Source organism: Strigops habroptila, chromosome 1 (assembly GCF_004027225.2).
Source record: "Strigops habroptila isolate Jane chromosome 1, bStrHab1.2.pri, whole genome shotgun sequence".
Classification (NCBI taxonomy): Eukaryota; Metazoa; Chordata; class Aves; order Psittaciformes; family Psittacidae; genus Strigops; species Strigops habroptila.
This window is the reverse complement of record NC_044277.2, coordinates 153,876,169-153,903,248: the sequence shown is the minus strand read 5'-3', so window position 1 is coordinate 153,903,248 and position 27,080 is coordinate 153,876,169. Positions and strand designations below refer to the sequence as shown.

At 41.2% G+C, this 27,080-nt stretch overlaps 1 protein-coding gene across 2 annotated transcripts; it reads right to left on the bottom strand.

Moving 5' to 3' along the window:
- Positions 1 to 14,051: 14,051 nt before the first annotated feature.
- Positions 14,052 to 26,827, bottom strand: LOC115609671 (probable G-protein coupled receptor 141). Of its 2 annotated transcripts, XM_030490204.1 has the most exons (3): positions 26,762 to 26,813; positions 21,264 to 21,326; positions 14,394 to 16,039 (listed from the first exon to the last, which is right to left on the bottom strand). In XM_030490204.1, the coding sequence occupies exon 3, from the start codon at positions 16,034 to 16,036 to the stop codon at positions 15,095 to 15,097; it is 942 nt and encodes a 313-aa protein (XP_030346064.1). In that variant the 5' UTR covers positions 16,037 to 16,039; positions 21,264 to 21,326; positions 26,762 to 26,813; the 3' UTR covers positions 14,394 to 15,094. The 2 variants fall into 2 exon arrangements, with proteins under 2 accessions (XP_030346068.1, XP_030346064.1); XM_030490208.1 differs by lacking the exon at positions 21,264 to 21,326 and having other exon boundaries at positions 14,052 to 16,039; positions 26,762 to 26,827.
- Positions 26,828 to 27,080: the final 253 nt, after the last annotated feature.

The window sequence follows — 27,080 nt, the reverse complement described above, 5'->3', positions numbered from 1 at the left end:
GCTTAAACTTAATTTAGGAACAATCTTCTGCAAGATATAATCCCATTGGCACTTGTTGAACATAGCCACATACAGCTGCATTCTTATTTAGACTTAAGGCATAATGTGGACTGATTTCTGTACAAGTAATTTCACCTGTAACGATAGACTGCAACTGCAAAACATTTTCAGAGAAACTTCTTATATATGAAGCATCAGGTAAAGCATCTTTAGAAGGCCTTTGGAGTGTTGTGTCCAAGACTGATATAACCCTTTTTGTTTGCTCTCTTTTAAAATGCATGATCTTAGAAGCATTTAGATGGTTAAAATTGCATATGTGCCTCATGTTCCTGAGACATGCCGGAGGAATTCTCTTTCCCAGAAACTTTGCTATAATAGAAGTTTCACAAGCTTGAAGAAGATGACTTCCTACTTTCGACACAAATTCACTTTCCAGTGTAGATTGTTAATATTTCAAGCTGGCTTTAAGAAGGTACCATCTTATATGCAATCATAATGCTTACAATCACAATGCTGCTATAAACAGCATACTTACAGCTTAGATGTCAACATTTTCTATTACTGAGAAATACATTATATTTTTTCACTATGTATAGAAATAAAATACTGAAATATTACCTTATAATCTCTTGGTTTTGTGACTTCCCTCTTCTTCTTTGCCATTTCACACACCCATAGCATATAGCATATATAACCAGTGTGAAAAGCAGAGCCTTTGGTGTTCCTGTCTGACCAAGGAGGTTGAGGGTTTTCTCAGCCCACATACAGGAAGGCACAAGCCTTTTTTCTTGCTTCACTGAGATAGCAATCGCATATGTTCAACATCTAATACTATTTTGTTCATGCTGAGAGAACTGCTAAAAAGCTGCTGAGCTGTCAGAGCTCAGAGTTGTGCTTGGACTTGTAGGACAATGCCCCTGATCAAGTGAAGAAATATGCAGCAGAGCAGAGGGTTTTTGCATTGTAAATGCACTTTCTCCCTGAACTTGTCCTATGTTTAGTAATTAAGCTAAATGTGCCAGAATAACAACGTGTTTAGCAGAGTCAACAGAAGATTTCGCTCTAACATGCTATCAGATAAGGTTACTCATTTTTTAAATATTATAAGTAAAATAAGCTCCAGACATACATGAAAAGCGACTTAAGAAAGAAAAAGACATACAGAGGCCAGTGGTGCTTGAAGATTATGCTTGAACTGCAGGAGTGAATTCTGACCGCAAACTATTTCATTAGTATAAGATAGCTCACTAAGAAGAGGAAAGCATTGAGCCAGGGCTCTTCTTGAGACATTAAAAAGAAGTTTCTTGACTAGAAATTAAACAGAAAAATGTTAGCCCACTTTATTTTTCAATTAGAGTTCTAGACAGCAGTGAGAATCACCAGTACTCAAACATGAAGGGATGAGACACAAGGTTTGGTGAATGATAGCATAAAACCAGTTCTCCAGCAAGGCCGAACTAGCATTGCTTCTGTCACCATGCAGTCATCCTCTGCTGTGGGCATGAGGATGGTTTCCTCTGAGAGGCTTCTCTCCTGTGATTAAGTGAAGTCATTAGGAAGAGCAAGGTATGAAAGAGAACTAATAGAAGTAAATAAACACAGAGACTAAAAAAAAATCAAAGGTGTAAGCATGAGCAAGGATATGGAGCCCATAGTGTGTGGGACATTTTCAGTATAAACTCTGAGAGTGACTGTCTCATCTAGACCAGGATTCAGAACAGGAGCGATGCCCATTTTGGAGACTGCATCCACTGTGAGCTTGAGGGAAGATAAATGTGGAATTGCTCCAGCAGACAAAACACTGAAGGAAAACAGCTAGGTCAAAAATGGTACTCACCAGATGTGATTCCAGCATCACTTAATCCCACACAAGGACAGGCTGCTGCCTGACATGGTGTTTGATGGCAAAACAATCAGCTGGCTCTGCAGAAATGCACAGGAAGGTAAAGCAAGTGTCAGACACTGCTGGTTTCGATGGGTTACAGTGATCACGAAACTACATCCACAACCTCTGGGTAGAACAGGGAAATGCCTGCAGCCTTGTGCTCTGTCCACAGGACCTGAAGTGATCCACCAAGCTTGAACCAACAAGTAATAATGCAGAAGAGACATGAAGAAATTGCATTCCTAAAACAGCTGCTGTGTGACAGCCATCACTGCAGAGCTGAAACAGGCTTTGAGATAAAGAGCTCTGCATACTCCATTACCTTGCTGAGTCCAGCCTGAGCTCTTTGGATGAGAAGTGATGCCAAAAACCCTGCAAAGGTGTTGCATAGATAATTCTCTTGTCACCGTTGGCAGACACAAAAACTGCTGGGGATCAGAAACTGATCTCCCCAAATGATATTTCATGCCTTTGAGTTGCTTCGTCCTCAAAGTGTTCCTTGAAGGTTGTATGTGGAAGCTGTTCAGTGTGTTAACCTTTCATCTTCACATTCTTCTGCTAAAAAAATATATATATACACACATATCACTCACCTCAACTCTGTAATCTAGGTCGTATGTTTTAGGTTAGTTTCTCATTTGAGTACAAAAGGAAATTGGGTCACATCAGTCTGTTCAAATGAACTTTCAGATTTTGCTTTTGCTTCTTGCTTCATCAGCATATAGTTTGCCTTGACCGGTGATGAGAATAAAGGTTGAAAGAGAAATGCATATATACATATCAGAGATCCAGGTCAAGACTAGCACCGCAAGTAGATTTGAAGGAAGGAAGGAACTGGACATGCCAGGTTCAACACTGGGAAACAGAAGACGAAGGAGAGAGGTGAAGGTTTAAATTAAGGCAATAAAATGAAACAGAAGAAGAAGAAAGACTAATTGAGAGAAGAGGAAAACGGGCTGTTGGACGTTCAGAGACAGGATGAGCCTCTGTGGAAGTGTCACAGACTGTACCTATGCATGGGTGTAGCAGACTTCCTTTAGGCAGGGGATAGTTCTGCAGTAGAACTCAATTTTGTTTCGTTTCTGCACGATTTCCTCTGCCTCCTGTGCCACTTTGTAAAGAAAATTTTAGGTTTACTGGTCAGAATAACAGCAACCAAGGTTTCATATACAAGCTCAAGAGCTCCTTTCTTTCTGGGAACAATCATAAAATTGTGTACTTGTGAAAACCTTGTGTCAGGTTTTCAATTTTAGCTTCTTCCAACCTAGTGTCAGAATTGCTGATTATATCAATTATCCATTGATAATAAAACCTCTATTTCTAGTTACTTATAAGAACCAAGCTACATATAGGCCAGAGTCAAAAGAGTGAGGGAATACCTGTGTTAAGTCCAAACACACTGCTTTTTCTGTGATTGCAGATGCATTCACAGTTCTTGCTGTCTCACTCCCACTCTGTTAGACATGAGTCACAGGCACTGGAAAGTGAGCAAACCATGCTCCATGGCTAGTGAACTTGCAGGAAATTTGGGGTTTCCCTCCAGGACTTGGTTTTCTTTGGGGTCCAAAGCACCTAGTTCTTCTGCTTTCCAGGAGGAGGCTGCAGACCTCTGAAATGACAACAGTGACAAACCCAGCTGCTTTGACTTAGATCCAGGCCAGCACTTCTGCTCCTTCTAGTGCTATGATAATAAGTCATGACCACAGCTTACAGAAGAGCATTTCTTCACAGGAAGCAAATAAAAAATGGCCTTTAAGAGGAAAGACATTTAAATTAATAAACCAGACTGTGCTTATTTAGATCTTACACAAGTTTGCTATTTGCTGAAATGTGAGGAACTGTTGCTTGAGAGCATGTCCCAAAGCAACTCAGAAATGCTTTTTGCTTACTACATTGGATAATGCCTTTAAAGTTATATATGTTGTACACATTATTAAATAATTCAGCCACATTCAGCATTTGGAAGATGAAATAACAATGTCATTTCTGCTGCCTTTTTCGCTCATTAGGAAATCTCTGTGCTTCCATTATACATGCTGTTGGCAGGAATGAAATGAATGCCATGCCGTATGTCTGTTTATACCACATACTCTCAACACATGGCAAAGAGAATATGTGCAACCAATCAAAATGCTCTCATACTAAAATGAGCATGATCCTAAGTACCATCAAACTGTCGACATCAATTCATTCAAAAGCTTACACTGTTTCTCTGTTTTCTCAGTTCAAGGATTTGAGCAATTACTGCAATTGTAAGAACATTTCTACCCTAAAGCATAGATGGACCATGCAGCTAATTAACATACTTTAAGCTAACTCTATGAAAATGAAATATGTGATAAGTTCCAAATGAACTGTTTAGCAGAGTCCTGTTGGACTTATCTTTCCATTGTAACAAAAATAGATTGTAGAACAAGAGAATGGGATGGAGGGGAACGTTTAAAATGAAGTGATTAACATAATTGCTTTTCTTTCAACCACCAGCAGCTCTAAGAAGTGAAGGATGAGAGAAGCATTTGTTAATGCAGAAGATACAGGGAGGAAGTGATTTCTGTACATGCAACAAGAGGTTACTTTATAAAATCTTGTACTCAATTACCAATAATTTTTGAAATTCAAAAAAGCACAAAATGTCATAAGCTTCAAACTTGAATATTTTAATGCATCAGTTGCCAACGGAAGAGAGGCATGGAGAAAAAGAGTCAAGAGTGATGGCCAAATCCCTCCATTCCTAATGTTGTCCTTCTTCAGAAAATCAGTCTTGGCTTCAGAGAGGTAGGAGAGGGTTACCTTTAAAAGCAGAAGGGGGTCTTTTGGTTTCAGCAGTTTCCTCTCTTTGGGGGCAGAGGCAGCTCTTTGATGCTTTTTTCTCCACTTCCCATGGGAGCGTGCGGGGGTTACCGGGTAGCCAGTGTTTCTGGGCTCCAACAAGCCTCTTGTGTTTCTGCATCTCTGAGAAAATATGGTGCAGCAGAGACTAAGAACTTACTGCTTTTCATCCAAATATTTGGTAGGGTAACATCCCCAGATGCAGGAATAGTCTTAAATCCATGCAATCCAGCACAAAAGTAACCTTTGCTAGCGATGCATTCCTTTCCCAAAGAGCAGAGGGAAGGATGGAGGCCCATGGATGAAGAGCACAGACTGCTAGAAGCACCATAGCTCTTGAGCCCAACAGGAGGAATCTAACCTCCAAGATGTTTTAGAGATTGAGGGGAATACTCAGTCATAGGTACAAGGCTTAGAAAAGGGCAGGTAGAAAAGTTCTTAGAATTAGATAAGAGAGCTGAAAAGCACTTGACAATTTAAACAAGGAAAAGGTGAATCAAAATCAATTCAAATAAAGCTGAATGGCACAGCTCAGAGAAGTAAGATCACTGTTGTTCAGTGAAAGCAAGTGAAAGAAAAGAGAACTTTGCCTCTTTCATACCCATGTACAGCAGGAGAAAGGATTTGACAATGCCCATGTTTGACTGCTGGTAGTCTGGAAAGGTATTTGTGGTACTGCTCATATGGAGATTCATCCACAGGGCAAATATACATCCTGGAAAGAATTAAAAGGAGAAGCTGATGTTTCTTTAATCATAGCTGGTGGGCTACTAACATGCTTGCAAATCTGCCTGGCTAATCTGCTCTTGCACAGTGACAGCCGGCTGGTTGTACAGACCCCCAGGACCTCAGAGGGTACAAACCTTTCTGTAGGGAAATACAGTAGTCTGGACTGTGAAATTATGGAAAGGACCTGAAGCCCTTGCTTTGCTCCCATTTTAAACTGTGGTTTTTTCCGGTAAGGAAAAAAGTGATTGCCCTTCACAGAGCATCATAGGACTAGCTGAAGCCAACTCAGGTTTTACAAATTACAAGACTTTTAAATATGTCTCCTGTATATCTTTGAGATAAACGGAAGCAAAAAAACCCCAGCATAGGCATTTCTCTGCCCTATCTACCTTATTGACTTGCTTGGAGGTCCATTCCATGTTCATATAAAAGCTTTATGTGTGGTACTGGCTTTAGCATCCTACAGCTGCCTTCCAAAGATGATGGGGCAGGCATCTGTTTCCCCAGCGTTGTCACTGACCCATGCTACATATTTGCTGCCTAAATTGATCTGCTTGCAGGATGACTGCAGCTGCACACACTTCCATGAGGGGATTTTCCATGATCCATGTTCCAGACTCACTTACCTACTCCAACCACATATAACATCCCTTCAGCAGCTATTTATATAACATCCCTTCAGCAGCTATTTACTCGTTATGAGAAATAAACTCAGCAGGAAGATTTTCTTTTCAAGCCATCATACCTTTCCTCTAAGCAAATCCTGGCCTCTTTGGAGATTTATTTTATTTAAATCTGAGAGAGAGAAAAAGTTGCCTTAAATATTATTAATAATTTGATTTAAAGCACAGGTGAATATCAGGGAGGGAATTTACCTACAAGTTTCAAAGGTACATTTTCAATGTACAAAACAGCAGAACTAATTGTAGTAGAAATAAGGATCTAAAAAAACTTTGTATTTATCTGTAAAGCTGAAGGTCTAATGAATCTAAAAATTCAAAGTTATGTTCCTTTGCATCAGAGGATGTAAACTGTCCAATCTAAATCCAGGGATTATGTCCTTAGTTCAAAGGACAGTGAAAGAGGCAATTAATTCTCTTACTTCTTTTTCTTTTTCAGTAGGCATGGTTTGAAGCACAACTGTCAGACCTTTGTTAGCCAACATCAATCAGTTGTTACCTACAAGAAGCTGAAAATTACTTGATTTAAAAGCTGCTCGTTAGATCCTCCTGATACTTGAAAACCCTCCTGATTAAACAATGAATAAATATCATAGCTTTTTGCTGCTTGAGCCTTGGGTTTCTTTTCACTTTCCATGTTCCAATTTAACAATTTGATTAAAAATACAGTTGTATCAAAAGTCAATTTTATTTTCCACACTAAAGCTCTTTGGTGAAATCCAAAGCACCAATTTAAGGAATTTTACAGCCTTTTAACCAAAGCACCAATTTAAGGAATTTTACAGCCTTTTAACTCCTTCTTTAAAAATGTGACTTCAATTCTGAAGTGTGGTGGGCTGACTCTGGCTGGCAGATAGGCCTGCACCCAATCACTTGCTCAGCTCCCCCAGAGGTGTCAGGGAGAGAATCAGAACGGCAAAAGAGAGAGGAAAACTCATGGGTCAAGATAAAGACAGTTTAATAAGTGAAGGTGGGAGAAAGAAAAGGAAAAATGAATTAAGTGATACAAAAGTAACCATCATTCATTTGGCAGATGATGTCAAATCAGTCTCTGAGGAACTGGAAAAATTTCCCCCACAGTTTTACTGCTGAGCATGATGATATATAGTACAGTATATCCTTTTGCTTGGTTCCTAGGCAGGCCGACTGGGAAAACAGAGAAGGCCTTGGTGCTATGCAAGCATAGCTCAGCAAGAGCTAAAGCACTGGTGTCTTATCGATGCTGGTTTGGTCACTAATCTAAAACACAGCTCCGTATGGACTGCGGCGGAGAAAATGAAGTCCATCCCAGCCAGACCCACCACAGAAAGGAAAAACACAATTTTGAAACAAACAGATGAAGTACTCTGAAAATGTAACAAAATAAGAATGTTTTAAAAGTTAAATCATTTGTTTGGGGCAGGGGTGGAAAGTATGTTCATGCCGTGGTTTACCCCAGCAGCAACTAAGTACCACATAGCCACTTGCTCACCTCCCTGCCTCCAATGGGACGAGGAGGACAATTGGAAGAAGGGTAAAAACCCATGGGTTGAGGTAAGAACAGTTTAATAATTGAAATAAAAGTAAAACATAATAAAAATAATAAAATCCTAATGATAACAATAATAATAGGAATAAAGTGAGGGAGAGAGGAAAGAATAAACCCCACCCGCCCCAAAACCACCAAGCCATGCACAGTAGAATTGCTCACCACACACTGACCAAAGCCCAGCTTGTCCCCAAGCAGCAACCAGCTTCTTCCAACCAACACCCCCCCCCCCAGTTTCTATATTGAGCATGATGTTGTATAGTATGGAATATCCCTTTGGCTAGTTTAGGTCCGGTGTCCTGTCTGCCCCCTCCTGGCTTACGTCCCTCCTCAGACATGCTCTCTGGCAGAGAGACTGAACAGTGCTTGATCAGGGTAAGTACTACTGAGCAACAATTAAAACATGGGTGTGTTATCAGCACTGTTCTCAGACTAATGCCAAAACACAGCACTGCACCAGCTGCTGGGAAAGAAATTAACCAGCCCAAACCAGGGCTGTTCAGAGAGTTTTTTATGGAATGTAGATTAATCTAGAAAAAAAATCACTTTCTAGGGTGCAGTTTTCCTCTGAAAGGACTATACTTACTGAAGTAATAAGGACCAGACTGAATAGTTTCCCAAAAGCATCTGTCTGTAGTAGCAAAAATCACTCTTATTGTTTGTAGAGGAAGGCAGGAGCAGAGTGAGGTGAGTTATAAAGGCTTCAGTCACCGGGCATACCAGGTCAGTGAAGACTTCTGGTGTGAGGGTCAAACACGACATTGAAAAAGCACTGAAGAAGAGGTGGCGGGAATAAGCAGCAGTCACTTATTAGCAAAGCTCCTCAGTACTGGATCTGATACCCTTCAACATCCTTACCACGAGCTGCATTACAGAATGGAGTTTTGTGGCTGACACCAGATGGCAGGGAGCAGTAATATGCTGGAGGTCAGGGTTGTCATTCGGAGGGACCTCAGCAGAGAGGAATGGGCCAGCAGGAATCTTATGAGGGCCAGGAGGCCAGAGAAGGTGTTTGGATTCTCCATCTCCATTTTCAAAACACAACTAGACACAGTCGTGGGCAGACTCATTTAGCTTTGAGTTTAGCTGCTTTGAGCAGGGCATAGGACAAGATGACCTGAAGACATCTCTTAGGATCTACTTTTTCCTATGATTCTCTGATGTTAACTCATCTTAAAACCACAGAGGCAAACCCACCTTCCACATCTTTACTTCATGTTCACATCTTTGTGAAGGTGCAGGTTACTAAATGTGATAACTAAATATAGTAACTAACTTGCAGCAGTAGCTAACTTGCAGCAGTTATTAATGTGGAACATTTAGTAACACAAATCTACATCACTATTTGCTCCTACACACATTCTGACCTCCAGAACAGGATTTCGTCCTTGCTATTGTATTAATAGCTTGGGGGTTTTCTGTTAGAGTAAAAATACCCCTTGACATTAAAATACATAAAACCACCATGGTCTAACATAATAATGGTCTTCTTTTCATTTTCGCTTCACCAGTAGCTGCAGTGGTTTCACACTCCTACACACTTTTGTAAAAGGTGTTGTTATGGTGATGTATTTCATATGCTGTATTTTTCCATATGCATCTGTTACCCCTTTTTCTGGTATCCCTTGTACTGTTAAATATGCCAACTAGTGACCACTTTGGGATATTTAACCAAGGAACAGCTGAAGTTGTTTCTTGCAGGTTCATTTTTGTCTCACAGCTTGGCTTTCCTGATTTGTCTGTGAACTCACTGCTTGCTGTCTAATTCCACTTGTCATGTTTTTCATCTGCTCTTGTAATTCTTCTGCTTCCTGGACTTCATATTCATTGGGGTGAAAAGTTTGTTAGTGGTCTTTGCCAGCCTTGTGTGCTCTCCACACCCCACTGCTGCACTACAAAGAGCTGCATCTCTCCTAAAGCACCCGAGAAGGCTCAGTCTTTCAAGTTGTTTAATCGACTGAACGTTAATACTGCTCACTGAAAGAGGTATCAGCTTGCATTTACAGTCTGCTGTTAGTGGTGAATGGAATGAGAACTCCACTTTCATGTGTGGTTATGTTTTATTATTCTATTTTTGACTAAGTTTCCAGGTCGATTACTCTTGATACAAAGTAAAATGCCTGAAAGTGGGCAATATCCACTCTGCAGCCCTGAAAGGAGCATATTCTTGAATATTGGAGCAGTGCTACAGTAAATTGCCTCTTTATTTATTACAAGATTGCATACAGAGGAGATAACAGCAGAGCTAATGAGACCGTGCATATATACAAGTTACATTAGTAATTAGAAACAGCTAATTAACTCCGCTCCCTAATGAAATTAAATTCGTGCAGTAAAAGACGTTTACAATAAAGTCAATATAAAACCCAAGTGTATTGGTTTCTAATCCCTTCACTATGGCCAATTGAAGAGAGGTTGATGTGAGCCCACACGTGGGATCTGTTCCAAGCAGATCTAAGTATGATGCACAGTAAGTGGTGAGCTGAATTCTTAGCAAAGTACACAAAGCATATTCCCATAGACCAGTCCCACGACTTATTGTCTGTCATTCACGCCATAAGCACAGCCTTAATATTGCTGTTAGGATGCTCTGTTAGTTCTTGGCTTTGAGTGTCCTGGTTTTCCATTCACCAAGCTGAGCTGAGGCCACAAATACTTTAGTTCTTGCATGTCTAGAGTAATGAGTTCTGCTCCATCATGACCCCGCAATACAATGGGTGCTCCAAAAGTGACAAAGATGTCGAGAAGCTGTAGAGCCACCTCAGCTGTTGTTTTAACTTAAGTGGATGAAGAACACAAAAGTTGATGTTGCAATCCTGGTACTCCATTACCCACTTCAAGCTGCATGGACTGCATATTGATAAGGTTAATTTGACCCTGTGCTAAGCACTCCTTGTTCAGAACAGACCAGCTAGGAAACCATTTCAATTGGTGCCTTCTTTTTTCTTGGTACAACTACACGGAAGAGTTTGAAACGGTCAACAGCATCTCTGGTGATGTTTGCATGCTTAGACAACAAGTGTTTTGTGACACAGTCATAGCCATCATGGCCAGGAGCCATATATGCTTTTTCTGATGATATTGTATGTGTCCTTAATGATCACATGATATTTGGGAGATTTCTGTTTTGTCTACCTTCTCTTCATCCACCGCTCAGTGTCTCCACATTGTAGAATTTCACATCCGAAATGAGGGAAATAGCAAGTAGTTGATTAGCAGGAATGCTGTATATGTACATGGGGAAAATGGCGATACATTTAGAGTTAAAAAAACCCAGAAAGAGCAGGTTCTCCATACTTACTTTGCAATTAGATAGCATTCATGTCTTGACTTTGACTTGGGGTTCTGTTTTGTCTTCTTTATTTCAGCAATAGCTGCAGATTACTCTGCCTTTGGGATCATGTACTTGGAGCATTTCTTATTCTTTTTGTAGAGTTCTTCTCTAAATTGAACTTCAAAGTCCTGAGGCATCTTCAGGAATGATTACTTAGCAAGAAGAGAAATCTGATTCAACTCCCTCTTGTAAGTACAGCTGCTTTTGCACCAATTTTTGACTTACACTAAAGTCATTGTCAAACCTGTCATTTAGTACAATTACTAAAATCTTCAGCCATTTCTCAAATTACTCCCAGTTATTTTGCAAAATGTCAGAAAATAGTAGGCAGGTATTATGCAAAGTATGTCATCTCCAGCTTTTTCAATTTATTAGATTAAAAGACAACAGAAACAGCTGGTTTGTTACCTTTTATTTCCCAAACCATTCAAAACCACACAGGAGATCACAGACCAAACTTTGTATCATGTTTTCTAAAATAGAGACTCTTCTGAGGTCAACTTTACTTCGTAAAATTTGCAGCTGTTTTTCATTTTTTGTTCCATTAGATTGATACCTGAAATACCCTTTGCCACTGGAGCAATAGCCACAATAGTTGACATTTTGTGAAATTCTAGAAATCATTAGGCATTTCAGGTGATGACTGAGTAAAGAATGCAGTTCAGTGGTGTACTAAAGTGGCCACTATTTTCTGAAATGCCTAAACCAGTCATTCTATGTGGCTGAAACAGTCATTTCATGCAAGAACTGCAATTTCCAACCTATTTTGTTGCTTTCTTCAAAATAGACGCTTTCACAGTGTCATCATAATATATGCAGATTGTCTGCTCTTTGAGTTTAAACTTCTGAAGTCCAGTTTAGTGTAGAGATAGTTTTATTCTTGCAAGCTGAATTTAACTTACAAACTGCTTTTCACTACTTCGTGACACTATTTCTAGCATATGGACACATTTCATGTCTTGAGCAGATCCTGATTCAGCTGCTCCTTTTGTAGCAGAGGATGAGAACTGTAGTCTGTATATGGAACAGCCTCTGTGTATGTGAAGTTTGCACCCATTTGTGTTCCTCTGTATGCAGCCCCCAGACTGGTGAGGTTCTCCATCTCTCCACTGGCATGATTGAAGGTTGTTCCCCACAGGATTTTCCATCAAAGCAAATAGAGTCTGCACGGTCCTTTTTTACTTTCTTCTTTTCTCCATGCTTTTGTAGCACCTGACTAGTGGAGTCTCTGTAAGGCCTCACATCTGTTGAGGAAAAGCATTGGGAAGACAAAGTCCTATCTGCAATTCTTACACATCTCTTAGAGGTCGTAATCCCACCAGTAGTGTATGCCTCCTCCTCAGTCATAGGCAGGTGGTTGTGTTTCTCTATGCTGTAGACCTCTAAAGCAGATGAGGGGCTGTGAGTTCTCTTCCATGAGTGTCCTTCCCTTGGCGTGCAGCCTCCACTGAGCACAAGTCTGGGTCTTGCTTCCCAGGTTCATAGGAAGCGTTTGGAGATGCTCTTAAATTTCTGTGCTAACACCTGTCTTGCCTCTTTTGCTGGCATTAGGCATGTGGCCCTTCCTGACCATGACCTGACCAACCCCATGGATGGGGTTGCCTGTGGTTTTGATACCTGAGCCCCCAGATAGCATTAACATCATTAGCATCAGTTTTTATTTAGAAGAAACCCACTATCTAGTATTTTTGTGATGCTGTGATGCAGGGTGTTGTGAATGGGTACATCTTTACAAGAATTAAACAATGTGTGATTTTAACACATGCATGAACAAGCTTGGTTAAGCTGGATGGTCAGGAGGCACTGTTTGTAAACATATGTTTTAGCTTTTGAAAGTCTTGCCAGATTTCAGATACAAAATAGTTTTAATTTATATTTAATTTATATGCATTTTTGCGGGAAGGACTTGTGCAACTTTTTCAGCACATAGTCTTTTTTGTTTGTTAACAACTGTATTGTGACAGAAGAGTTGAAATATAGTGTTACAAAGGTATGCAGTGCCTACAGAACACATCCAAAACCAAAGAGGTTGCTATAGGAGGAAACAAAAAGGTTGTGCCATTTTTCATCTTCTCTCCCGACACAAGGGAAAACTGATTTGTTCGTGTAGTTTTAAAACAAACCTGGATCAGAGCGGTTTATTGCTTTCTTAATGACACATCATTAACTAGTAGTGAACTACATATTCAAGTTGACTCATTTCATGTTATGAAAGTCTCTGTAGATCTCTGAGTACTGTCGGATCTGCCTGATAGTTGTCATTTTCCTCTTTACTGTGATCCTTTTGGGGCAAACGCCTTCTCAGACAGTTTCCTCTCCAGATCCACACACGCTCCAAGCTCTCACATTTCTACCTTAACAGATGTTGTGATCCAAGCTATTTGCCAAGAGTGGGCCATGAGAACACCCCCACATCTCACTTGTGTTATGAACTTCAGTGGTTTCCAACTTTTGGTGTTATACAGCATTACTCAGACTTTGACCTGAAAATACTTCCTCATGATCAGACTTCCAGAGAGATATAGAGGAGCTTCAAGCATGATGGAAGACAGGGAAGAAAGACTGTAACAGAGATCGGATCCTGTAAAGTACCCATCTTGGTGGGCCCAAAAGCAATGAGCACAGCAGTAAGATTGCACATGTACAGCGAGATCAACCAACTGTTATTTGATTGCTGTCTGATATGCAAGAGATGGTGAAGGTGGAGAGGAATGGAAAGACTCAGAAATATGAAAAGGTGGACTCCAACAGCATCATGAGGAAACACTGTCGCTGGAAATCGATCAGCTGATAACCTCTGATTTGCCAAATGATTAAAATACTATCCCACTGACTCCAGATGAAAAAATGTGACCTTATACAGATGGTAAGAAGAAGAAAGATATATGAGCCATTGCGATCCTGGGTAATAGCAGTTAGAGATTTATACTCCTTTTTTGGCATAGGTGTAAAGCAGCTGAGCTATGAAAGCCTGAATGTCTTTCAAAGCATTATTTTGTTGACTTTTTCCTCTTCTTTGGCAGAATTCAATTTTGTGTTCAGAGACAGCAACCAACAACGCCTCTCTTAGATATAACACGCTTTTTAGCTGCACCAGGTTTATTAGCTTTTTCCATCCCTCCAATCCAAGCAGTAACATTTTGTTTCTACCAATACAGGGTACTAAATTTTTAGTACTGATTTCATGCTAAAGATACTATGAGTAATTAGTTATAAACTTCAGGATTGCACAAAATCAACATAAGGAAAAAATAATCATTGTTACCTTGGAGACCCAAAATATTTGACATTTTAAGAGACAATTGGAATGATCTAAATCAAGTTATTTTCACTATTAAATACATTTTTTTTAATTGAACAATTCTGTAAATAAAAATACAGGCTTTTGTCAGAACTCACAATATTCATTTCCATAACTGCGTAATTTTTGTTGTTAGAGACATTTTCATAGTGTGGAAAAAAGAACAAAACTCTTTTCTGCTACAGTGATGCCATCTCCAAAAGGTGATTTTGAGAAAATATTTTAAGAAATCACTATTTATTGCTGGTTTATTTTATTTTAACGAGTAGGTTTAATTGTTCAATTTACTTAGAAAGTTATGCTTGTCTGTACAGTGAAGGAACAGACCTTCTCAGGAGGAACAATAGCTTCCCTGGTATTTTATGAGAGCTTGAGGAGAATAAATAAGAAAAATATATATGGAAAATTATATAGACCTTTATGTTTCAAAAATCTGCCCCTTATTCCATAAGAACCTGCTTTTCCATTTGTGTTTCTACATACTTTGCAAATTCTCTTGAGTCTCCTTCTAGTGACTTTGACTTTGCAAACCTTGGTGTAAAAGCATTAAGACAGAAGCGCCCATGCCCTTTCCTCCATCTCCTCCAGGTGCATCTACAACTCACCGGGTAGCACCATGAGGACATCCCAGAGGTAACCTTTCAGTCTACCAGCTAAGACACTGGAGGCGGTTCGCTCCATGATTTCAGGAGGCAAGTGCATAGAGCCCTTCATGAGTGTGTTGCTCTGTTTCTAGGGCCCAACCTGACATGGTCAGGAGGGGTTTGCCATGCCTGTCCAGCACTGGGCTCCCTGCAGGAAGTAGATGCTAGCAGCAAGACAACCTGCTGAGGAGCATGACCACCTTTTGCTTGAAGAGGCGGCTTCCACTCAGCACGAAGAAGAGCAGGTCCAGGCAGCTGAGGGCAGTCAGGCTCAGAAAAACTTCATTGTAGCTTTCTAACTGGTCAAAATCACCCATGTGCTGTATGTAGTAGGCCCTGAAGAGGTGATAGGGAAGGAAGCAAATGATGATGACGCAGATGAAAATCAAGTTTTTCACTTGGGCCCAGAACTCTTGGTGTGACCAGAGGGAGGTGGAAAGTCTTCTTGACACTTTTATCAGGATGAAAATCTGCAAGCCCAAGAGGATACAAGTAATGCAAGTGACAGCTACAATGATGGTGTAGTTCAGGGCTTTCACGCTCTCCTGCTGTAGTTCTCTGTGGAACTTAAAGCATGTTGTATCACTGTATGAGCCTGAGCGTCCATACTCAAAGCACAAGACTGGCACCACAAAAACCATGACCAAGACCCACACAGCAGCACTTGCTGCAATGGCGTGCAGCTTTCTGTAAAACTCCACCTTGTCCTTCCATTGGAAAAAGATGAGCCACCGGATCACCAGCGTGACCACATAGAAGAGGAAGGTCAGGTACATGTGGATGTGCACCATTGCACTCACTATTTTGCAAAATGTCATCTTGAATACCCACTTCTTGTTGACATAGTAGTGCAGGCGGAAGGGCACTGTGAAGAGGAGGAGGCTGTGCACAATGACCAGGTTAATGATGGCTGTAGTGGTCACAGACAGAGTGTTCATCTTGACCAGCACGAATGACATTGTGATGGACCCAATTCCACCACCAGCAAAGGCAACTGAGTAGGCAGTAATCAGGATGGCACTCGTGGTGTTGGTGTGAGTGAAGGCAGAGGAGTCACTGCTGTTGCTATTCTCTCCAATCATGTTCCTGAAATCTTCCTTGTACATATTCTAGGAATGAAAGAACACATAAAGGCTGAGATAAGGTAGGAATGAGAGGGCCAAGCTGAAAAGCCAGCCCAGCTTTCCGCCTGGATCTTGCTCAACGGATAATCCTGGAATCTCACAGCTGGTACAGGCTGTAACCAGTAGTTTATCCAAACATCCTCCAGCCTGGAATAAAAATGGCTGAGAAGGTTGGCAGAGAAGCTGCTCTAGTCCTTAAGACATTGCTGGCCACACCCTTAAAAACAAGCATGAGTTAGTAATGTGTAGGGAAAAGAGATCCTCAGAGAAATGACAGGACTGTGGTGGGTTTGATCTCTCTGTGTTGTTAGTTCTCTCTTCTGAGCATCTGCATGTTTGAAAAATCTAATCTAAACTAATCTAAGATTTTTCTGCTACTCATTCATCAGTTTGTTTATTTGCAACACAAATCTGCCCTTCCCAGAGCCAGATAATAACCATATGTCGCTCTATCAAAGCTACGGATTCTGTTTGTTGCCGAGAGCTGAGTTTTGCACACATTGCAGTCAACTCCTTCTCTGTGGGCAGTTTATCTAAGCAAGAGATTAAACACCATGGACACCCCAGGCTCCATGGTGAGCCTTCTCAGATCCTGCCAGACTGAGTAGCATGGGCTGTGCTGTCTTGGTGCTCAGGGCCATTTCACATCTCATATGTGGTAACTGGGTGTTACAAAATGGGCTGTAAGAAAACATTCGGAAAGGACATGCTGGGTTAGTGCACATAAGCCCGCCTGGCCTGAGCCGAGGCTAGAGGAGAGTTAATAGCAAATTTAATAAGTATGCTATATGTTTTTAATATATCACTGCTCCAAAGAAGTATTAGATGTAATTCTTATCATTCTAAATGTAACTTCTGGTAGGATTTTTAAGTACTACAAGATCCTGTAGGAGGGGGAAGTTCAGGGAGGGTGTTATCCTGAAGCATGCTTGCATCTATGAAAGCATCACAGAGGTCACAGAAAAGAAGAGGGAAAAATTGAACAGTGCTGGGCTCTGTACTATGCCAGTTATACTGCTGCTGCTACCTCAACTGTAATTTAAAACTGGCTCTGTATGTCATCCATTTCACTGGTGAATCCGGCACACAAGAGGGGGTTTTCACTTGAGCGAGGTTCTGCAGTTCTGCTTTTAATACTGCCATGTTGTTGACTTTACAGAGTGGTTCCTCTATCTCTGGTGTTTCGGCTTATTTTGAGTTTTAGGTGGCACATCCTGCCACAAGTTCAGAGGGGAAAAAAGTTTTTTAATGGTTCTCTCTTCTGTGGAAAAGAGGAAATACCCTTAACAGGTTAATGAACCAGTTTTGATCTCAGCAGACTGGTTGGACTTTGGGGCTTTGAGCAACCTGGTCCCTGCCCATGGCAGGGGGTTGGAGCTGAATGAGCTTTAAGGCCCCTTCCAACCCAAACCACTCTGTGATTCTATGATGCATCTCATTTTCTGTTGTTTCTTCACCCCTACAGTAATCAAGATCTCTTTATACATTGAAAAATCAGTTATTCTCTAGCTATCTCACTACATCTAAGAATCCAGATATTTTAATCAACATGAATATAACTGCCATATCTCAAGTTGATGTGTTGATTGTTGGCACTTGCTGTTTGAAACTGCATTTCAGAGTTACCTGGATAAGTAATTCCAGTGTGTTATGAGAAGTAAACTGGGTTGCAATAGAACTTTTTCTCCAAGGTGCCGATGATTGGCACACTACAGCTCTTACATCAGAAACCGTGCAAGTTTCTTCCAGTTCTGTTCTTGTTTCTGAGACACTGTGTTTCATCCTCACAACCACACAAGCCAGAAGGGATCAGCAATAGCTGTTCATCAGTTTCTCTGAGTTGTTAAGCTTTAATTTGGAAAGATTCTCTAAAAGATGGCACTGTTTTAATTTAAAATGCAGATTTAAGAGTTTAAAAGTGCCACAGCCCTAAAGGCAACACACTGGAAATGCGGGTTGGTGTGAGCAGCCCCAGCAGCAAGGCTGTGCTCAGAGAGGAAGGATCCCTCGTGGTCACCCTCTGGAGCCTGGCAGGGATACTTGAACTGGAGGCAGTAATGAACAGATAAGCAGAAGCCAGATAATTGATGTTTTCCTCAGACATTCCTATTAAAGGGACAGAGAGACCTATTTCTCTCTGCAAATATCAGCCAAGGCACTGAAATGCAGGCTTCTACAGAATTTTGCAGTCCTTGTTAAATCCCTTCATTGTAAGATTCTGTAGGAAATGTCATTTTCATTAATCTTCAAAGAAAAGCTACCGGTATCTATGATATGAGATTATCAGCTCCCCAGTACTGCAGGCACCCCACTGAAATATCAGAATACAGAGTATAGCATGACACAGGGTGTGTTTCGCAGAGGAAACGCTGCTTTCTGGTGAGATGCAGTTTCCTATTGTACTCACACTCGCATAGCTATAACTGACCTGAAATACAACCGACAATTCCTTTGGCCAAAATTTAACAGGAGGCACATGGGACAAGAGTGAATGCAGCTCTTACAAAAGATTAATCAATTATATGACATAAGGCAATATACTGAACCTGACTGGAAACATGAGCTATAGAAGCCTCCAAGAGCTAGTAAATATCTCACAGCAGAGGAGACCACTGAGGATGGTGTCAAGCTAAGAAATGCCTTCCCCATGCTGCTTAGCCCCTTGCCAACGTCTGCTGGTGTAAGCTCTTGCCAGCTGTAAGAGCATTGCTTCAGTACTGAATTCAGCTTGATTAAAACTAGCTTTTTAAACCATCTTAGCATTACCTCCCATTTTACAGAGTAGTTGCACCCTGGTTCCAGAGTTCCAGTTCAGTCTCATCCCTTCTTGTCTCCTTCCCACACATGCCCTAGAACAAAACCATTTCTGAAACACCAAGGAGCTCCTTCAGATGGTGCTTGGCAGCTTTGCCTCACTCAGGTGGCTTCCCTTCATGCACATTAATGTCAGCTTTTGACATCTGTAAGAAGGGAAGGACCGCAGAGAGGACTGATCTCATTGCACATTCAAAGGCAGAGAGTGTCTCCTGAAGGAGGCATTCTTGTTTCCGTGCCTTCCTCCCCCCTCTAGCTACTGCCAGTTCAGTAATATTGCTCAAGTTTTGGAGCAAGGTTTGGTCTTCCTCTGTGTTAAGCCTCTCACCACTTAAACTTCTGCTGGACATATGCTTTGAACAGCCATGAGGCAACGGTGGACAACCACTTCATTTGAATGCCATAGCAACATCTGCTGGTGTCAAGGGCTTGGGGTCAATTGCCAAAAAAGCTGTGGTTTAGGTAGACAAAGGTGGTAGATTGCCAAGAGGCCAGATGCTGGATTCTTTCAGAAATGTGATCAGCAAAAAGACCCTTGTGCACTCCAGGTTCATCACTGTGGGCAAGGCCACCACATTCATTTCCTATGATTTCCTCTGCAGCACGGTCTACAGGACTTCTCTAGACTGCTCTCCTCAGGCCAGAGCATGTCATTTAGAAAAACAATTCGGCCCCTGACAAAATGTTCCCAGTAAGAGAATATTCATTCCAACCTTCAGGAATTTCTTTCTTTTTTACCTCACTGCTGATTATCCTACTGTGGGGTTTTTTAATGAGAAAAAGGTGAACCATCTTTCTAGACAGGATTTGTACAACTTCAGCTTCCAGGCACAATACGTGCTTCTGGTTTGGCCTTCAGATTTAAAACCCTGGGTTAAATTTTGCCTTTCCCTACACATACCTGGAGATAAATAGCAATAAGAGACAGAAGATATTTGTTTTCTCTCCATCCCAGTCATACCTGTGGCTCCTCAGTGAACTATCTCCATCAGCACTGTGCTCCTATTTGGTTCTTAGATGCATTTGGCAGAGGTAAAATGCATGAATGCATGTTGCTATTTTGCACCTATCAACCCAAATCAGCCTGTGTCATTGGCTTATTCCCTTCATTGCTTCCTATTTTCCCAACCAGATTCATCGGTCATCATTATGTTATATCAATATTATATCAGCTTATTAAAAAAACCCTCATTTGTCAAAAACAATGACACTGCTACAATCTCTGCCAAACAGTGAGCTCTGTATAACGAGCATTTGCAAAATGTATCACCAGTATACGTCTGCTGAGGGACTAGCAGTCTTCACACAGCTCTTCATGTGTTCCAACAGTTGGGTTACGCAGAAGCAGCGTTTGCAGCCTGCATGCACCCAGCTGAGAAGTTTCATTGGAATTTAGAGGGGGGAAAAAAGTTCAATTCAAATGAAAGATTTCTAATTTTGACAGATTTAATAAAATAGGGAAATGAGGGTTTGTCAGAACTGACATTTCTGCATGGAACTACACTGGGTTGGAGGCAGTACAAAATAACAATATTTTGTAAGACAGGTCTGTTTTAAACATGCATTGCTTTCACAGACCTCCCCGTTTAGTCTCAGAGATGCTTTCTGTTGAGGGCATTGTAATTGCTTTCTATTTGCTCTAATTCCGTGCTGTGTTATGGTAATGGAGGCTATGCCACTAGAATAACTGCAGAATTCTCATTTAAAAAAACCACCAACCCACACATCTGCTATTTGGAGTACAAACATCTGCTCAGAGGAAAACATTACAACTTACAAATACGAAATATCACGTGCTGACTTTGTTGACAATACTGACTTTTTCAAGCAACTTCTAGTGATACCTCTACTTCACTCACTAGCTCATTGCCTCATGACTTCCAGGCTGTGTCATCATTATACTGATACTATAATGTATTTTTTAGTTTAAATCCAATCTACTGAAGAACAAATGGAATGGGAAAACATGTGCAGTCAGATCTCTTTGGTTTGAGGTCTTCGCTGTTTTCACACAAAAATGGAAACTATGGAACCTTCCTAAAAATAATTAATTACTGCCCTAGCTGTATGTTATCAAAGAGAACAAACTTACCCTTCTGGTCTTTACAGAGATTAGATGACATCAAACACACACACGAAGATGGATGTAAACAAAATCAATTGCCTCCCAATCTTAGGAGGCAGTGCAGAACTGCAGGATAGCAATATGAAAAAGGATGAAGCAATGTTTTCCTGTACTAGGAGATTACAAATACCACTGATGAGAACAGAAAAGCTTTAATATGTGTTCGAAATAAAACAACTAGGCAATTGGATGTTTTCTTTTTCTCAAGTTGCAAACACTGTTTTAAAAGCCGTGCAAGCCAAGGGGCTTGTTCATTCTGTGTGTACTTACAGATTAGAGTTTCTCTTCACTCTTCAAGTGGTGGTGTACTTGGCTCTTCATTTTATGGAAGCTCTAAGAACAAAAAGCAAAACACCTGATATTTTAAGGAGTCCTTGCTTTCTTTGAACCTATGGAAGAGCAACAACCATGAACCTCAGCTATGGCAGGGTAGGGCTGCCCGTAAGCACACAGCCTCAGGAAGATTTTTAATTGCATCACAAGATCCCCTAATTTGCAGCCATTTCTTAGCCATAGGAGGCCTTCAAAGCCTCCCATTTCTGAACAGTTACATTTTTCTACTGCCTGAAATGATCAAGTATACACACAGATGCAAGCCCCACAGATCACAAAAAGACACTCATTTGGGAAAGTCATTCCCCAGAGTGGAGGGGATCATTTGAAAGAGTGTTTTGAGAAAACTGGGTAAGACAGGAGCAAAATATGCCTGTTGTAACTGACTGTGGGTTTGGATATGGTTAAAAGTGTAAAGGATGAAATGAAGCTCACCCTAAAGCCCAACTCTATGTCTCAACCCTGCTTTCTGCCAAGACAGTATCTTCACATTCAGCTCTCAGGACTCAGTGCCATTGCTACCCAATTGCATGGTGCTGGCAAAATGAAACTAGGAGATTTTAGTAAAAAACCCCATTAGCCATGTCAGTATCCAAGGCTCATTATCAGTGATGGTTGCTGTGTGGTGTGTGTGGTAAAAGCTGTCTTACTGCAGGACAGAGCCTCTGTGAGGAGTCTGTCCTAGGTCAGTTTTGCCTTCCTGTAGCTTAACTCTTTCCTGTCAGACCACAGTTATATTGAGTATCATCGTTTTGAAGGCAACAGTATTAGCATTCAACATCTACATAGAATCTTACGTAAGAATATTTTAACTGACTACATCCTGTTGCTTCACGTTTGGTTAAAAAAACACAAGGGACATACTGTTCTGTGGTTCTTCACAAGAGACTGATATGTGATGGATTGTCTTTGCAATGTTAACAGTAGCTGACAGCTAAAGCAGTGGGCAGATAACGCTAAAAAGTGATCATAATAGTAATACCTAGCTCTTACCTAGTAGCTTTCTGCAGTTGATCTCAAACCTCTATTAAAAGGCAAACATATCACTCTGCCCATGCTACAGCTAAAAAGCTGAAACCTCTGTGGCAAAGCCAGATGTAAAGCTAAGATAGCCTTAAATCAAGTCCTATACCTTCTCAAGTTAGTCATGTTGTCTTGGCGTCTTTCTTAGCAGAAAGACAGTACATAGTTTGAGTAACTTTTATCTGCTACCAACAAAATCATACTTTTGACTCATATTTCTAACGTGCCTTACTATTTCAAGCACCCGAATAGAAAGATATTAATTATCTAAAAGAGGAAAAATGTTTGGCATTGACAACAGCCACAAACATTTTGCAGATAATAGGTTTCTTAAAATGTCTCTATCTGAGTTCTGAAGCAGTTGTGATTTGGGGCTGTCACCCAGGCAGTGCAAGGCATCCTATGAGTGAGAAATACTGCCTGTGTCACATCTCAAAGAACATTTTGGAAAAGTATAGGGAGGAAAATGTGACTTGCAATTCCTTGCTTCACAGATCTTTGCACAGCAGATATATAAACTAAAGCTCCTCTGAAAAGTAGAAATATATCTGGAGGTATGTCTGGTTACTAATTTAGGGGGAAAAAATACCCACTTTGCAAGTTACTGTCCCCAGGCATTATTACTCAAAAGTACCTGAGGCAGAGTGGTGTGGAGGAAGTCTGTTTCGTGTTCAGTCCATCTCACTACCTTTCCCTCCTCCAGAAGCACCAAAATTGCACCTCATTCCACACTGATATATCGCACATCTATAAGATCACCACAAATTTCCATTCAACTCTTACCATAATCCAGATCTCTCACCAGGGAAGTGCTGCAAACAAACCCGAACCTAAATCCACATTAAAATCTGCTGCACTTCTTCCTTATTAGCGTGGGGAAGAGGGATCATAAATCTAGAACCCAGTCATTCTAACACGAACAATTCACCCAACTTTCCCCATACCTACTTCTGTTTTCTTCTGACACTCTGCTTTGGCCTCAGTGTTTGTCACTGAGGGCGGGAGGAGCGGTTAGAGCCATGTACAAAAGGTATCTGTGCAAACTCCAGCCTAAATGGACCTTTCTGAGGAGGTGTCTTACTTATTTTCAACAACTGCACACTTCCAGCAGTCACCAACTTTAATATTATCTTGTTCTGCAGGATTTTACTAGTTCACATCTGCCGCATGCCAGGAGGTTGTTCAGGATATGCCTTTCATCAAGAATCCAGCACAGCAATTCACTCCTTATTAGAGCTTGTTCTCACTAGGGAAAAAAATGGAGGGGGGGAGCTGATTGACAAGGAGATGCATTACTCCTGCCATAAGGATGACATTAGACTGCAGAGAATGAAATCATAGATGCAGTACCATTCTGATCCCATATGCATATGTGCCTTTCTGAGAAGAAAAAGCCCTTCCTTTCACCTTGAAAAGCCAGTGCTCATCCTAAAATTTGTTTGAACTCTGTACTAGCCTCTTACTAATTGCCTGCTGAGGCAGGCAACATATTGTAAGGAAGAATACTCACCTAATGTATTAAATCTATTGCTGCTCACCCTCAAAATGCTTACTGCAATTGCTAATGCTGTTTTATTCCCAGATTGTTTATTTCATTTCATTGCTGACTGCAGAGATAATACAAACTCTATCATTAGGTGAGTGGAAAAAATCATTTTACTAATGATCACCTTCATGCTGAATATACACAAACAGATATTTATGAAATTTAGTATACTAAAATGTGCTGCCTGTGTTGGCAAAGGAACAAACCTCCCTGCATTAGCTTAAGAGTGTCTGCCTAGGAGCAGCACAGAAAGCAAAGTAATACCAGTACTGCTAGATTGATAATGAGCATACCTCATATACTAAATATCAAAGATATTTATTGACCATGTCAAATGCCTTATTGAAATCAAGGTAGATGATGTCCACGCTGCTCTCCTCATCCACTGAGTAAATTGCTTCATCATGCAAGGCATCACAGAATGGCTAATAAAGTTGTTGCTGGTTTTGGCTGGGAGAGAGTGAATTTTCCTCCTAGCAGCTGGTGCAGTGCTGTGTTTTGGCTTTAGTCTGAGAACAACGGTGATAACACACCGATGTTCTAGTTGTTGCTAAGTAGTGCTTACTCTAAATCAAGAACATTTTAGTTTCTCATGTTCTGCCAGCGGCCAGATGCACAAGAACCTGGGAGGGAGCAGAGACAGGACGCCTGACCCAGGCTAGCCAAAGGGTTATCCCATACCATGGCACGTTATTCCATGGTACAGAAGCTGGAGGGGATTGGTCAGGAGCCAATGATCACTGCTCAGGGACAGGCTGGGCATGGGTCAGCAAGTAGTGAGCAATTGTACTGTGCATCACTTCCATCTCTGTTCATGACACCCATGTCACACTAAGGCTAAGCAGCATCTCCACTTATTTCTGGGACATGAAATTTAGGGAGTGTGCATGTGCAGCAGTCTGTGCTACAAGAGGGTCCTCTGCCTCAATCCTGGTATCCTACACAATATCAGCACGCTGTTTCTTCTCTTCAAGCAGCTACTCCCAGTTTCAGAATGAAGATGATGAACAACTGTTCCCAAAGACACTTTAAGGTAAGGACAAAGGATAAGGTAAGGATACTTTGTGAGGATCAGCTAGATGTCATGACAATGTCATCATTATATGAATCTATACATAACAGTAACAGGACTCCAAATATTTTATCCAGTTATTGGCATTGCTGGCTTTTTCACTTACAAAATGGTGAGCAGAATCTTCTCAGAATCCAGTTGCTTCTGACAATCTACTTGAAAGGCCGGTTGCTTTACATACCAAAATGAAGTGCAACCCTATACATATAGTCATGTCACAAGGCAAAGCAAAAAAGACCTCACTCTCTATTGCTCTCAGCATCGCTTTCGAATAATAGGTAATTTGTGCGGTAGTTCCCTTAGAAAGATGAGTCTGTGTTTGGCTCAACACCTGAAGAGCAGTAGATACTGAGTGTGCTCAAAGAAGTGATGCCTTTCCGTGGGTGCTAAGAACACCGGGGTGGCTTAAGCTCTCATGTAGTAAGATGTTCCTGCACAGCAGCAAGTGTATGGACAGTTATTGTGGAGTATCTGATGCCTTTCAAACCTGCAGCCTGTTTTTTCCCTGCTTTAAGATATTTGTGTGTTTCAACTGACAATGCTGTCTCAAAGATGAGAACTGCAGTTTGCAGGGGAAGGTAAAAAACCAGATCTGCTACTTTCTGTCCTTTCAACAGGAGGAACATGGACCTGTGGGTTTACAACAGGGGGAGAAAAAAGCTGCCACTGCTGCTACAGAGATAAAGACAACGAACCTGGTACACAATCTAAATAATTCTATGATTACCCAGCAAAGCTACAGAGTCCAGACAGAACACCACTGATGAGTTACCCAAATAATGTACACATACAGCAGCCTGCATTTGGTGACACAGGTCATTTTTGTTGAGGTACCTTCTGATCGCCCACTTTTTCCTGCCCTCCAGCCACAGCTCTATCTTGTCTGATTTATCTGTATTGCTCAGCTCATATTTTTCTTTTCCCTGATCACTGGAAAAGAAACTGAGCTGCTCACTCCAGCTAATGAAGGAAAGCTCTGCAACATCAATAGAATAAAATCCCCCTGTCACCAGGAATTCCTTTGTTGTCTTTCCAATGGCCTCCTGTACATGCTGAGCAACAGGAGAACAGGGGTGTAAAATTCATTATCAGATCAGACAACCAGTGGCTAAGCCAAAGCTCCTTAAGAAGGGGACACTAAACCGCTGACCATCCCTCCTTGCTGAGCTGTGTGAGTGTCTGAGAGCCTCAGGGAAGGTGTCTAAAAGCACAGAAGTGAAGGCAGAGCTGGCAACCCTCTGACTATCAGAAGGGCTCATGATCCTCAGCGTCTGGGGTGGTTTTGAAAAGCTTACTGACGAGAGAGTGTCAAAGCCTATGAGGAAGTGAGCAGAAGGGCCATGGAAATACTCTTTGTTTCAAGACTGATTGTCTAAAAAAATAACTCTCCTCTTGTCTTTCCAGTTCACATTTTCTTTTAATGCATTAATTTTCAGAAAGGATTATGCAAGTGTGGGTGCTGCTGTAAAAGGAGCCCAGGTGCACTTCCTGCAACACTGACTCCCCAAATACACTTTTAATTACCTTGTCCTTTGCTTCCACAGATTTCGCAAAATCTGGCATTCACAACTGCTGCAGCAGACTGAAAACCCAAAGTGCTTTTAACTTCCATCCTACAACTTTTCCTCCCAGCTTTGCTTTAAGCTTCTCTCCCACCAGGAACTGCTAAGCTCCATCCAGACCTGTAGCCTTCTCATTGGAGTTTATTTCCCTCCTCGTCTCTGAAGTGATGGGTAAAATATACCCTTCTGCATGTCTGGTATCTGCTGGGTACCTTTGCTGGGTACCACTTACCTGTGGACTCTCCAGCAGCACAGCAGACTTGCCTCGCTCTGTACAACTCCCCGATGTTGCAGTGAAGAGATGTTGGAGGAACTGCAGCACAGCTCTGCCTCCTTCCTGAAGTATCACCCATTGCACATAAACCACAAACAGCTGACAAATGTCATGGGACCACGTGTCAAGTCTGGAGGTGTGGAAGTGTTTGGGCTTTTTATGCATTCTTGTTCTGTTCAACATATATCAGATATTCCCACTTGTGGCAAAACGTATCTGCTTGTAAGCAGTTGCAAGAAAGAAAGAGGACTAATTGGACTGACAGTGAAAAAGCACT

Bases quoted from the DNA above. Each gene is read 5' to 3' on its own strand.
- LOC115609671 (XM_030490208.1), bottom strand. From the start codon at position 16,036: ATGTACAAGGAAGATTTCAGGAACATGATTGGAGAGAATAGCAACAGC.